The following is a 12,936-nucleotide window of genomic DNA, read 5'->3' as shown; positions in this document are numbered from 1 at the left end:
AAAAGTATTTTACAAGAAATGGATGTATGACCTTGGAATGGAGGAGAAAATGTTCTAAATGGTCCACACACATGTTATAGTTCAGGTTCAGTGTTTGTTATTTGGTCACGAGAGTTTTTATGATGTTACGTTCGGGGTGAAAAGTTAGCTAGTTAGAGCCCAGTTTAGGTTTATATTGCCATCGCAAACTGTTGACACCATCGTCAACACAAGCACAATCTGAAATCATGTTCAATCATTATTTAAGAATGCTAAAAATCCCTGTAATTAATTACACCGACATTGTATGATCAGGCGCCTGCTGCCAGCGTTCGCGGGTAGTAGCTAGCAGCTTCCCGCTAGCTATTTTAATCTTAATCTTCATATAATGTTGCTGTTATGATGTACCAGGTTTTCCTCCGTTTTTATTTAATTAGTTAGTTTTGGGAGTACATGATGTAAGTGACGTGGTTACCATACAGTGGGAAGTATTGGAGTAGATATAAGATGAAAGGTTTGGCTGTATTCAGCACTTGGATGCTCACAGACTTATTTCCTTCTGAAGAAGGTAAGCCTGGAACCAAGAGGGGTTCACTGCATTGTACAAACCACTGATAATATTTAAAGACGACCTCGAGTGATTTCAGAGATTTGCGTCTCAAAACAATACATCGTTGAAGATTGCTGAAAACATGCTAAAACTGAACTATAAGTATGCAGTCCTCAGTCGTTAAAACTGCTATTCACCATTTCAGTTTTCCTGATTTTTTTTTTTTTTTTTTCCATTGGGTTATTTGCCTTTTGGAATAAATCCTGCCCCACTATTCACCTCTTGCAATCAAAATTATAGAAATTCGATCGGGGATATAACGTAAGCGGGAAATATAACTTAACTCATTCAGTGCCAGCCACTTTTAGACATTTCTTTACCCTACCATGACAAAAAAATGTAAAAATAAAAATACCGGTACTGAAAGGCCGACCTGGTATTGAAAGGGGAAAAAAAAAAACACCAAAACGTAAAAACATCTTTGGCAGCGAATAAGTTAAAAAAAGGAACAATCTGTACAAACAATGAACGAGTCAGCATTTCACTCTGTTGGGTGGGGGTGTGGAACAGTTTAGCAGCACCGCCAGGATATAAAGGTTGAAATTATGATTGAAAGCCAATTTTCAAATCTCAGAAGCCAAGTAGTAAAGCCTACAGAGGCATGGAGAATCTTATTGAGCGATGCTGAGCCTGCAGACAAAAGGACGGTGGGGCAGCAGGTGTGCAGACGTGTAACCGTACACCTGGGTTTGCAGGTTCAAATCCCAGTGACGACATACCGACCTGGTGTTAATCTACGGAATCCAATGTTTGACATTTGCCGTGCAGCAGCAAACGAGCTTTTTTTTTTTTTTTTTTTTTTTTATAAACGTGTGTGGCTTCCGTGATGAAGTGACGCCTATTAAGTGATGCTTTTGTCACAGGGTCAATTATTTAGCAAATATTCGTCAGAGAAAAACTGGGGAAAATTATGAACGTCATTAGTGCGACGTGTGTGCGTGTGTGTACGCCTCTTGGCTGACAATATAAAAAGCGGGCTGATCCAAGAGGACACAAGAAACCAGCACTCATCAGAGAACAAGACAAAGACCGACAAGAGGTAAGACTTCTTTTCCTTCTTTCATTCATAACGCTGCTCAACAGCAAATTTTAATCAGAGATGGCTTTGTGTGTCCCTAAAAGTATTTTTGCCACAGATTTGAAAAACGCTTTCTTTTTTCCCCGAGCACATCATTTTTTCCTCATGGAGTTTGACCAATAAATGTGTGTGCAATATAGATTTTACCGTGCGTTAGAATTCATGGCGATGATGTTTCAAAATATTCCACCTTTTGTTGAACCTAACCCGCATTTCATAAATATGACCCAATATATTATTATATTATTATTATTATGACGACCCAATGTGCTAGAGAAAAAAAAAAGTTTACTTGCTGATTCAAAGGTTTTAGTACAAATTTGCTGGCCAGTGTTATGCTCGACTTTTTCTACAGATGACATGCTCAAAATAAACCGAAAAACACAACTTGGCACTAAGGAGAACATCCATCCCCCTTTTCTCTACCTCTTAATGGTTGCGGGTGAGCTGGAACCAATCCCAGCTCACTCTGGAGGAGAGGCACGGTACACCCTGGACTGGTCGCCAGTCAATCACAACACGCGTGGAGACCGGCAACCATTCATATTCACGTTGGTTGTAACTGAGTGCCTGCAGGGGGGAACATCAGTGACTTGTATCAGTGCCCGCTTACTTTAATATCGTCAAGCAAAGCACCAGAACGAACAAGAAATCCTGGACTGGTCCCCAGTCCATTCCAGGGTACATAAACGCAAACACATATTTGTGACGGACAACTTAAGGGTCAAATATACTTGACAGCTATTTGGATACTCCACACAGGAAGGCCTTGATTTGAATCCAGAAGCTCAGAACTGGGGTGCAGACGATGCATGGTGACAAAGCACTACTTTTGTCGACGTGGAACTTCACAATTGACTTCATTTTAGATCCTTGACACCAAGGTGCCACAACATCCCACCTCAGGTCGATTATATATACCAGACACTATTCGAGGTACCGAGAATTAAGCGGAGGCTTTGCCGCTCCCTCTCTTCGGAAATACCTCCCGCTGAACGTTGGGCAAGCCCCCCCTCGCTGTCCAACTTGTCTTGAAACTCATTTTAATTCTTTGGCTTTTGTCTCTGCATGAGACTTGATTTTTATTTTGACTGTTTTTTGTCCTTTTTGTTATTAATTTTTTGTTTTATTGTTCGTTGTTGTATGAATTATTTTGTATACTTTGTAAACAGCAGTGGTCGTTTTCCAAGTGCTCTACGACTACTAAGACTAATCAATTCAACTGTGTTTCTAATCTTTTGTTGCATTGGCCGGAGCACGGCGTGAGTTTTTTAGCAAATAACTGTTTTCTCGTGAAAAGAAAAAAAAATCTGAAAAGGTGAATTTGTGCACGAGCACGGTGTATAGAATACCAGTGGTGTCCTGAGATGTAAATAATCCGACGTAAAAATCTTTGTAGATTTTTGTTTTTTTGACAGACTTGAGACACGGGCATTGTATGGACTTCACAACAAATTGCACTTTGGCAGAAAGTGAACAATTCTTCCAGAAAGATGCTTCAAGGTGTTGTCACACCGATAAACATCGAACAAAGAGAATTTCCCATTTTATAACGACCACATACCCCAGGCTTTAGTCTGCTAGCTTAATGCTAATATTAAAACATCATGGTAAAACACCATAGAAGGGCTAACGAGTAACATGTAGCACCTATGTGGCAGAGTTAGAACCCGTTAATCAACAGATACATGGAGACAGAAGAAAAAAAAATTCCAAAGGCACATTTTCTTCATCTTCTGCAGAGAAAAACTAATAATAGTCCTCAAGAGTTGTGATGTTTCCTCTGTCTCTGAATGTATTGTCTGTATGATACTGCCCCCAAGCGGCCAAGGCACGCCGGAGCGGCACAATGTCGATCTGATCGAAGTAAAAAGTGTGACAAAAACCATTTACTTAGGTCATTGTTTGTTTTTTTGAACAACATTATAGCCTTATTTTGTTTTGACAGGAGTTGAAACTTCTACTACTTTTAACACAGTCCTTTTTAAGCATTTGCGTCTGTGTGTACGTGATAGGCAGCAGGATGTGTCCTACATGGCTGTTGGTGACCGCGGTGCTTGTGGGTGTGGCCGGAGGAGCTGCCAGTCAGTGTTGGGAACATGCGGCTTGTCAGGAACTGGATTCAAAAAGCATGATGGTAAAAACACGAATGTTGCTTGGCCGTAGATGATCTGCACCCGACCCGCCAGCAAACGCTACGGCGGCTTCATGAAGAGCTGGGACGAGACCGAGCAGAGACCGCTGGTCACGCTGCTCAAGAACGTCATCAACAAAGATGGACAGATGCACGAGTAGCGACAGGTTTTAACGCGAGCGCTCGGCCAAGAGTTGAGAGGCTGAGCGCCGAGTGTGTTTTGACTGTAAATATTGATGACATGGAAACATAAAAGTTCTTGCAAACAAAAGCTTTACGGCCTGCTCCTTTGAGTCTCACGCAACTGCTATTTCGCCTTCAAACATGACTGAGGGGGTCTCGCGCACAAACGCTTACTTGCCAATAAGATGAATCTTGGATCTGAGGTTGCGGGATGCTGACAGCTCGGGCAGCAGGTCACATTCAATTCGGCGGACATTTGGTTGATTGGTTGTCTCACCTTTGAATTCTAAAAAACCATTAAACGCGCGCACACACACACACAGACACACAATTGGAGTTTCAATAACTACCCCAGTCAATTTGCCAGTGAGGAGCACCCTGGCTTTAATATGAAGATGGGCACGCGACAAAAGTGGGATTCTCTCATTGCAATTCAAAAAGGACAGCAGTACTGAGTGACCACCTGTTTATGTTTCCGAGCTAGAAAGCCAACTCCTACCTAACAATCTAAACGTGGTGACCTGTGGGGAAATACGGTAAAAATGAAGGCTGGTAATGATGAGAATGTTATTGAGAGGTAGACGTTTGAAATTTGCCACGTGTACCAGTTTAAAATAAGGTAGGGCTACTCACTCTAACGACTTTGTGACTGAAAACCAGCACGCACATGCTTGGCCCGTGGCTCAGTCGCGAAGACGTGGGAGGGATTGGGTGGAGCAAACCGTTTTGAAGACCAAAAAAGGGGAGAATGGGCATCGATACTTTTGTTGATAAAACATTGTTTCTACCAAACACTGGATGATTTTCACACTTCTCTCGCTTGTTCACAATAAGATCAAAGAATAAAAGTGGAAGATCCCTCAAATTTTGTGGGTGCTTGCATGTACTCGAGGGCTGCTTCAGCTTCCCCCAAAATGGGTGAGACACACCCACGTTACGCGCCTGGATTTGTTTGGATCCGCGCACAGAGGCTACTGAAATGCTCTCACCAGCGAAATTTCAGTCCGGTACTCGAGAACCACTGTGATGGTTCACAAGGTGACATTTGATCAGCTGCTGTCTTCCACTTCCACCTTTGATTCGAGTCCGGCGGTGGTCTCCCCCAGAGTCCGCCACCAGGGCAGCCTGTTGGCCTGCAGCCTGGCAATGTGGGCGTCACGGGCCCGAGTGGCGATGGTACCGCAAGGGCTCAGGAAGGACTTGATATCAGTCGCCGTGACAGCAGAGAGGGGCGGGGCATCTGCGGAGGAAGAGGGAGAAAAATCAAGCGATGGACCAATGCAAGACTTTCCCATCCTTCCATTTTCTCGACCGCTTATCCTGTTCGAGGTCGTGGTGAGCCGGTGCCGATTCTGCCGAAAGGCAGACTACACCCTGGAGTGGTCGACAGTTACTCTCAGTACTGTCACAATACGGAGACAGACGGCCATTCACAATCGGTGTTTCGTTCATTCTTTCCATTTCAGTTCAATATTTGTTTCCATTTTGTAATTTGGGTCAGAGCCTAAAATGAAAACATGAAAAATCTCGACTTTTTTCCCCCCTTTTGTGCGTTAGGTGATAAAAACAACATAAAATAAAGAAACAATCAGTCAATTTTCTTGCTTGCCAATGGAAAATGCAAAGAAAGAACGACACGCGGATTATTCCTAAATCGGTGCCACAGAGTCGAAATCGAAACCACGCTGCCTGCATGGAAGTCAGGTGAGTGAACCGTGACGCCATCGGTGACTTGACAGTATTTTTTTTCCAACATTGAAAATAAAATGTTGAAGTTCGACAGACACCCAATACGAGCGTGTCCCGAGATCAGCGCATTCATTTCAAACAATCACCCAATGCGCCAAACAAGCGAAAAACAAACCTTTGAGTAGATCCAGCTGAGTGTGAGTGCGAGCCAACAGGGACTCCATTTTCTGCTCCTCCCTCGTTTGTCGCACTGCCTGTTGCAGCAGCACCCGCAGCCGCCACTGCACGTCGACGTGGAGTTGTTCACACGCCTGTCGACTCGCCCCGCTTGACTACACACATACACCAAGGCAGAGAGGTCTTCGCGCTCAGCAGCGGCACAGTACAGTGGAACCGTGTCACAGTAATTCAAGGTGAGAGTGCCTTACAGGATGCAGACTGATGTATTCGTCCACCCGTCTCTTCAAGGCTGCCCTTTTGCTCTCTGTCAAACCCTTCTGGCCAATCCAGCAAGGCGCGGAGGCCAAGACTTTAGCCGCCCGATGTTCTTGGAGAAAGCGACGGATCTGAAAGATGGGAACAGCCAGGCAGACTCGAGCTGGCATTGCTTCTTGATTCAAGTAGGATTTGATGATCGTCAAATGTCATCACACTGTACATATGATCTTATCCATTAGATGTTATAAAAATTCTAGGTGACAATGACAGCATCTTAGGCATTTTCATCTTATAACGGAGATTAAGAGGTAGGAACGAATAAGTTGATACTCTTCAGACTCGTTTTCGAACATGTATGTGTAAGCGTGTAATTCACGACTAATGATTGGGCTGACTACTGGGAAGCATTCTCCTGGGTTGATTTCACGGATGCTTGTTTGCACGTTTTTTTGTATTTGTTCCTGATATTAAGAGTATGTTCATTTGATTTGATGCATGTTTGAAATGAACGAGGGGAAAAAAAAAAAAAAGATGTCCGCATACAGCTCTCTGCAGCGTCCTGGCGGCCTCCTGCTGCACGTGCGCGAGTCTCGATGCAGGTCGCAGCGAGTCAATACGTCGTCTGGCTAGAAAGCCTCGCCAGGCGCTCTGGATCAACACGGCGGCACGGATCTCGCATTCGAGCAGGTACGGCTGCACCTGGTCTGGACGGGGAGGGAGTTACACGTTACACTATGTGTGTCTGCGTGCGTTGGAGAGAGAGTGTGTGTGTGTGTGTGTGTGTGTGTGTGTGTTTGCGAAAATGTACCAGGAGGCAGAAGCAGCAGCAGTTCTCTCTGTTTTTGATGGAACTTTGTCCTTGCCTGCTGACGCTGCAAACAGACCTGCACAAACACAAAATGCACATGCATGCGCACGAATAAACGCACACACACACACACACACACACACACACACACACACACAGTCATCTTGGGTGGAGGGCGGTGTAGGTGTATGCTAATCCTAAATGGTTAGGATTGCATGACTGTCAGTGTTTTATGTTATGTGTTGTGTTTATTATTTTACTTTATGTTAACTGTTTTGTTAAGTGCTTTGTTACAGCTGCTGTGAAAGCACAATATAAATCAGGATGTATTGTATTGAATTGAATTGTCGAAGCGACTGCTATGTTTTCACCTGATAATTCAACTCCTCTTGCCACCGCTGTGCATCCCTCTGCTGTTGCTGTTGTCTTCTGCGAGCCCTGACACATTGCGCACGCACGCACGCACGCAGGACTTTGTTGGACACATCTAATTCACAGCATTGCACATAAACACACGCACACACACACACACACACACACACACACACACTATTACCACTTCTAGGGCTGGGAGATGAATCAATGTAATTGATGAATTCGAGTTGATGGTATTTTCATTGATAGTTTTTAGTGGGGTTGTTTTTTTTTTTTTTTTTTTTTTTTTTTAGCTGCTTCCGCAGCTCAAAGTCCATCCCCTCTGACGTGCACTGCTTTATACTAACAACATGGCTGCAAAGAGAGAGGAGCTTGTTTTAAACCTGTCGCCAACCCCCCTTTATAATACCAGCCCTCGGTTTTGGATCTTTTTTTTTGGGGGGGGGGGGGTAAAAAGGAAAAAAAGTGTTATTCATGAGATTTTAAAGCATGTTTACTGGGGGAAAAAAGGTAAAATTTTGTCCAACTTTTTTTATCATCTCAAATGCGGTACATCTGTGGAAGCCGATGCAAGTTAATACTGAAGGGGGAAAAAAATGCATAAACACTTACAATTATTTATTTTTTATTTTTTTAACAAGCGAAGGTGGAAAGAAAAATCTGAATTCCGGATTTGGGGATGGGGGCGCGGGGAATCTGAGATTTTAAGGCCAGCTCATCCTGCGCTACCATGAATCAAGTGACACACCTGAAGCGACGCTGCAGCATGGAAACCACTCCGCCAAGACTCTTGACTCTACGTCTGGTCAGATACGATTTCCAAGCTGCCTGAATCACACTCGCCGCTCTCTCCCGGTCGCCAGAAGGCTAAGCAAGAGAGGAGGGCAGTCAGCACAAAGAGCCAGTTGGGGGACAGACGGGGTGACTCCTGCAACAGACTCACGGTGCTTTCCTGAGACTGGGTAAGTGCGATCAGCTGATCTACTTCCGGGTCAAAGCCTCGTCCTCGCCAGTCTTTGTCCAACAGGCTGTCCAAACCTGCAAAGACAAACAGTCACGCTTGAACCTTTTTCCATCTTATCTTCTCTCTTCCCACCGCGACCTGATCGAGCTTCACAGATCATACGGGCATGCACCAAGGCAAAAATAAGGGCAGCCCTCCTCACAAGCCAAAGAGACCGGCTGGTACCGAGCAACTCAGACGGGGTAGCGTGTCCGTCTCGCACAAATGGCAAGCATTGCCAACGCCTCCATTGTGACTTTTTATTTTATTTTATTTTTTTTTTTTGGGGGGGGGGGGGGTAAAAAGGAAAAAAAGTGTTATTCATGAGATTTTAAAGCATGTTTACTGGGGGAAAAAAGGTAAAATTTTGTCCAACTTTTTTTATCATCTCAAATGCGGTACATCTGTGGAAGCCGATGCAAGTTAATACTGAAGGGGGAAAAAAATGCATAAACACTTACAATTATTTATTTTTTATTTTTTTAACAAGCGAAGGTGGAAAGAAAAATCTGAATTCCGGATTTGGGGATGGGGGCGCGGGGAATCTGAGATTTTAAGGCCAGCTCATCCTGCGCTACCATGAATCAAGTGACACACCTGAAGCGACGCTGCAGCATGGAAACCACTCCGCCAAGACTCTTGACTCTACGTCTGGTCAGATACGATTTCCAAGCTGCCTGAATCACACTCGCCGCTCTCTCCCGGTCGCCAGAAGGCTAAGCAAGAGAGGAGGGCAGTCAGCACAAAGAGCCAGTTGGGGGACAGACGGGGTGACTCCTGCAACAGACTCACGGTGCTTTCCTGAGACTGGGTAAGTGCGATCAGCTGATCTACTTCCGGGTCAAAGCCTCGTCCTCGCCAGTCTTTGTCCAACAGGCTGTCCAAACCTGCAAAGACAAACAGTCACGCTTGAACCTTTTTCCATCTTATCTTCTCTCTTCCCACCGCGACCTGATCGAGCTTCACAGATCATACGGGCATGCACCAAGGCAAAAATAAGGGCAACTGACTTTATTGCCCCTGTCAACCTCTGCCAAAATCTGATCTCAACAGAAATGTGTCAAAATGGGGCAATACTTAGCTGGATCCGAAACAGAGCAAGACTTAACATTCAATCGTTCACCTTTTGTTTTGTTCTTCCTTGGTAATTTGATCTTCTTTCGAATATTTCTTTCAACATCGCACACTGTGCTGAGTCTGTTTGATGTGGGGCAGTATTTCATACGGAAACGGCAACTACGCTGGCTCATGGTTGCTGCAAAATAAACGTCTGCGATTTCATCGAACGCATTCGCCCGCATTAAAAACAGAAAGTTTTGATGTTTTTCCATTCCACGCAAACACTTGACAAGTGACAATATTTGAGGTCAATTTAATTCCAAAAAAAAAGCATACACAGACTTTACACTGATCCAATAAGTGTAAAGTCTATCAAAATCATTTGCATTTCATCACGAATGGTGTAGCGGTCCACCCGCCGGTTTTGTGTGCTGTACAGCAAATATTCAAGTTGTTGAAATAGAGATATTGCATCTTCTGAATGAATCGATGAACGAGTATTGTTTGTATGAATTTAAATCTCCATGAAATGACGACACTGAGGACAGAACATCTCAGTTGTCGAAACATTTGTCACTCCTCGGTTGATCTCCTCAAAATGCTCCCGGGTGGGAGGAGCTATGACGTAAACAGAGGCGCGAGGAATGAGGAGCCAACGGGTCGCAAATAAACAAATGACATTTCCTCAGACGTCGCCACCTCACCTTTGAAGTTGAAGAGGAAGGGCTGAAGCGGCAGTTGACTGGCCATGTGGAGGATGAGTCGGACAGATGCTCCGCCCACTGCCGCATCGGAGCTCACGGCTAACTGGCCAACAGCCTCGTTGAGCAGCAGCAGGACGGCGTCATGGCTTAAACTGGAGAGGAAGTCACTGTGCACACCAGGATAGAGGAAAGCGTTTTAGCTGGGAACTTTTGGCAATTAAAGGTTACATCCTTGCTATATTGCCAGTATTGAAGTGATTGCTTTTTAATTTACATTGCAAATATCGAAGATCTATAAACAGAGATCAGAAAACCTTTCTTCATAGATGCGTCCAACACGCATGTTTCAAACACATTTACACTTCAAAAAACACGTATAAAAACATTGTGAACATATATGAACCCAAAAAAGACAAAACGGTTTGAACAAAACGTAGGTCTGTCTAGCAAAGTTCTTCAAATAAAATCCAAAACGTGCTTTGCTCAACCTTTTTATTTGTCACGCCCAGTTGTAGTTTGCTGTAAAGAGGACACATCGATTGCAAACGTGTTAAAGTAATAACTGTAGCATCTATGCTAATTTTCTGTTAACCCATTTTGTTTTTTTTTGTTTTTGTTGTTGTTTTTTTTTGCATTATTTGTTAGTAATAAGATAGCGGACATTCATTACAATTTGATCTGGTTGGTGTTTAAATTCATTTCAATTTCATTTTGGTTCATCTCTCAGGTTTACAGCAAAGCTCAACTTGGAGTGACAAACAAAGCACGCTCGGCCTCTTATTTGTAGAACTGTGCTGAGAGAGTTCTTTCTCTTTAAGAAATGTTAAACAACAGTCTCCCTTTTTTGAGCGCGAGACACTAAAGAACAGGAACACTTTCAAGCAGGGGTCCCCAACCTGGTGCCAGTGGGCAACAGGTAGCCTCCGAAGAGCACATGTATACCCTGCGAGGCTCTTCTTAAAAAGAGTGGTCTATTTAAAAATGAGAACACGAGCAGAGATTTATGAAATGAGTGTAGGTCATGATATTTTTCGATTTCTTTTCGATATACGGGGGCTCTTTCTATAATGTGCGTGTATGTGCGTGTGTGTGCGCGTGTGTGCATGCGTTACCTGTTTGCTGTACATATGTCAGTCCACATCTGGACACAGAGCAGTGACATGGTGACCTCGTCACAGCACTGAATGAGTTCATAGTGGGAAGAACTGACAACTAAGAGCATACAAGAGTCAGCCAATTCATTTCAATTGGGACCATGATAAATGAATGGTTTAGACGTGGAGATCATTGTGGCACTTTGCAGTAACCAGCTGGGTACTCACCTTGTGCGGTGAGCTGTGCGTGCGCTCGTAGAAGGCAACTGACTGAGTCCATCACCTTCCTGAAGGGAGAGACACACTGACGCCGTGCACGCCAGTTCAACGTCTTAACATCCTGCGCGATCGATAGGTAAATATGTCTGTGCGCCACCTCACATCTGCTCGCCGCGCAAGATGACTGGCTAATGACAGGAGGCCATCCGCAACTGATGGTAAGAAGAGCCGATGAAAAGTCTCTGACAATTCACCAGGCTCCACCCCCACGCAACAGGAGCTAAGGTGACAAGCAGACAGACGGAAAGTTAGATCGGGAAAACACCCTCATCGTGTGTTTGATAGGGAAGTGTGACAAAGAGAGAAAAAAGTTTTTGGCCTGTTGTCTGGCACTTACGTTGTGAGTGAGGCCAGCGTGACCGCGGCTCTCCAGATGCTTTGTGGTCTTTGGGGATTCAAAGTGATGAGAGTAACACAGTGGCTCAGGATACCGTTCTGATACAAAAGAGACTTGACTCTGGTCAGTGCACTGGTGTCCTTCTGTTCCGCCGCCACGTTGAGTAACTCTGGGTTTGATTAGAGATCCCATTTACTTTTTTTTCCCACTGGACTATTCCAACATTCACATTTTTGGGGGAATTGGTGGTAAATTCAGCCCCGAACAATAATGGCGGATCCTACATCCATTCCTTGCCTATCAGCAAGTATAAGGAAAGAAAGTGTAAAAGCGCAAAGCAGAGCAGAAAAGAGCACAGGTTCCAAATTCCATTACACCAGTTGTTCTCAACTGTTGTCACTCTGCGACACGAATCTTCCTATGCTGCAAAGTCGCAATTCTACTTTTATAAGAGTGAAGAACAATAAAGCAATTTTTTTTCAAAATAATCTCTGAAACGACAGGGGCAAGAGCTGAATTTGCACATTCCTTAATATGATTTTAAAGTAACAGTATTAACTTGACCACATTTTTTGGATAAATCTACCCACTTGTACTACCAGACAAACAAATTCAGTGAGTAATTGAGAGAGGAAAAGGTCTCACGCTCTAAAGTGTCATTCAGCAGGTTGATTCTGTCAGCAGTGTTCAGACTTGAGTCCTCCACTTGTCGCTTTAGGTGCATTACAGCCTCCTCAGGCTGCTCCATCGTAACTGCAGCAAAGTAATAAGTAATCAATGGGCTTAATGCTCAACGGGCCAACAATAACCCGACATAAATCACTTACCTCTTCACGAAACAAAGTGGCCTTAAGCTAAAGCACGGTTTTAACGCTCCATTATGGACCGCGAATGCCACACCATTCGCATCTAAAGGCACTTTTACAGAGCCGTTTCGGTTATTATAAGTGCCGCAAACTCGCCAATTTAGCCAAGCTAAATCAACACAATAAAGTCATCCTCCTGCGACTATCTATCCGTCTCTCTTCGGTGGCGCTTCATGATGACGTAAGAAGCGATTTCATTGGCTTCACTTCACATCTATCTTTAGATAGATAGAGAGAGAGAGAGAGAGAGAGAGAGAGAGAGAGAGAGAGAGAGAGAGAGAGAGAGTACTGTACTTTGTT

General features: G+C 44.1%; 1 protein-coding gene across 2 annotated transcripts; it reads right to left on the bottom strand.

Annotated features, from left to right (window-relative positions):
* Positions 1-4,733: 4,733 nt before the first annotated feature.
* On the bottom strand, positions 4,734-12,763 carry iqcb1 (IQ motif containing B1). 2 transcript variants are annotated; one of them, XM_019860718.1, is made up of 16 exons: positions 12,598-12,763; positions 12,416-12,523; positions 11,771-11,939; positions 11,536-11,653; positions 11,383-11,458; positions 11,173-11,272; positions 10,061-10,227; positions 9,090-9,184; positions 8,895-9,013; positions 7,291-7,357; positions 6,920-6,995; positions 6,655-6,815; positions 6,102-6,239; positions 5,849-6,005; positions 4,992-5,224; positions 4,734-4,945 (listed from the first exon to the last, which is right to left on the bottom strand). In XM_019860718.1, the coding sequence occupies exons 2-15, from the start codon at positions 12,516-12,518 to the stop codon at positions 5,034-5,036; spliced, it is 1,737 nt and encodes a 578-aa protein (XP_019716277.1). In that variant the 5' UTR covers positions 12,519-12,523; positions 12,598-12,763; the 3' UTR covers positions 4,734-4,945; positions 4,992-5,033. The 2 variants fall into 2 exon arrangements, with proteins under 2 accessions (XP_019716277.1, XP_019716276.1); XM_019860717.1 differs by having other exon boundaries at positions 4,734-5,224.
* Positions 12,764-12,936: the final 173 nt, after the last annotated feature.

Source organism: Hippocampus comes, unplaced genomic scaffold (genome assembly GCF_001891065.2).
Source record: "Hippocampus comes isolate QL1 unplaced genomic scaffold, H_comes_QL1_v1.1 scaffold56, whole genome shotgun sequence".
In the NCBI taxonomy this organism is placed as follows: Eukaryota; Metazoa; Chordata; class Actinopteri; order Syngnathiformes; family Syngnathidae; genus Hippocampus; species Hippocampus comes.
Note: the sequence above shows the minus strand (reverse complement) of the source record. Positions and strands in the feature narration are given on the sequence as shown.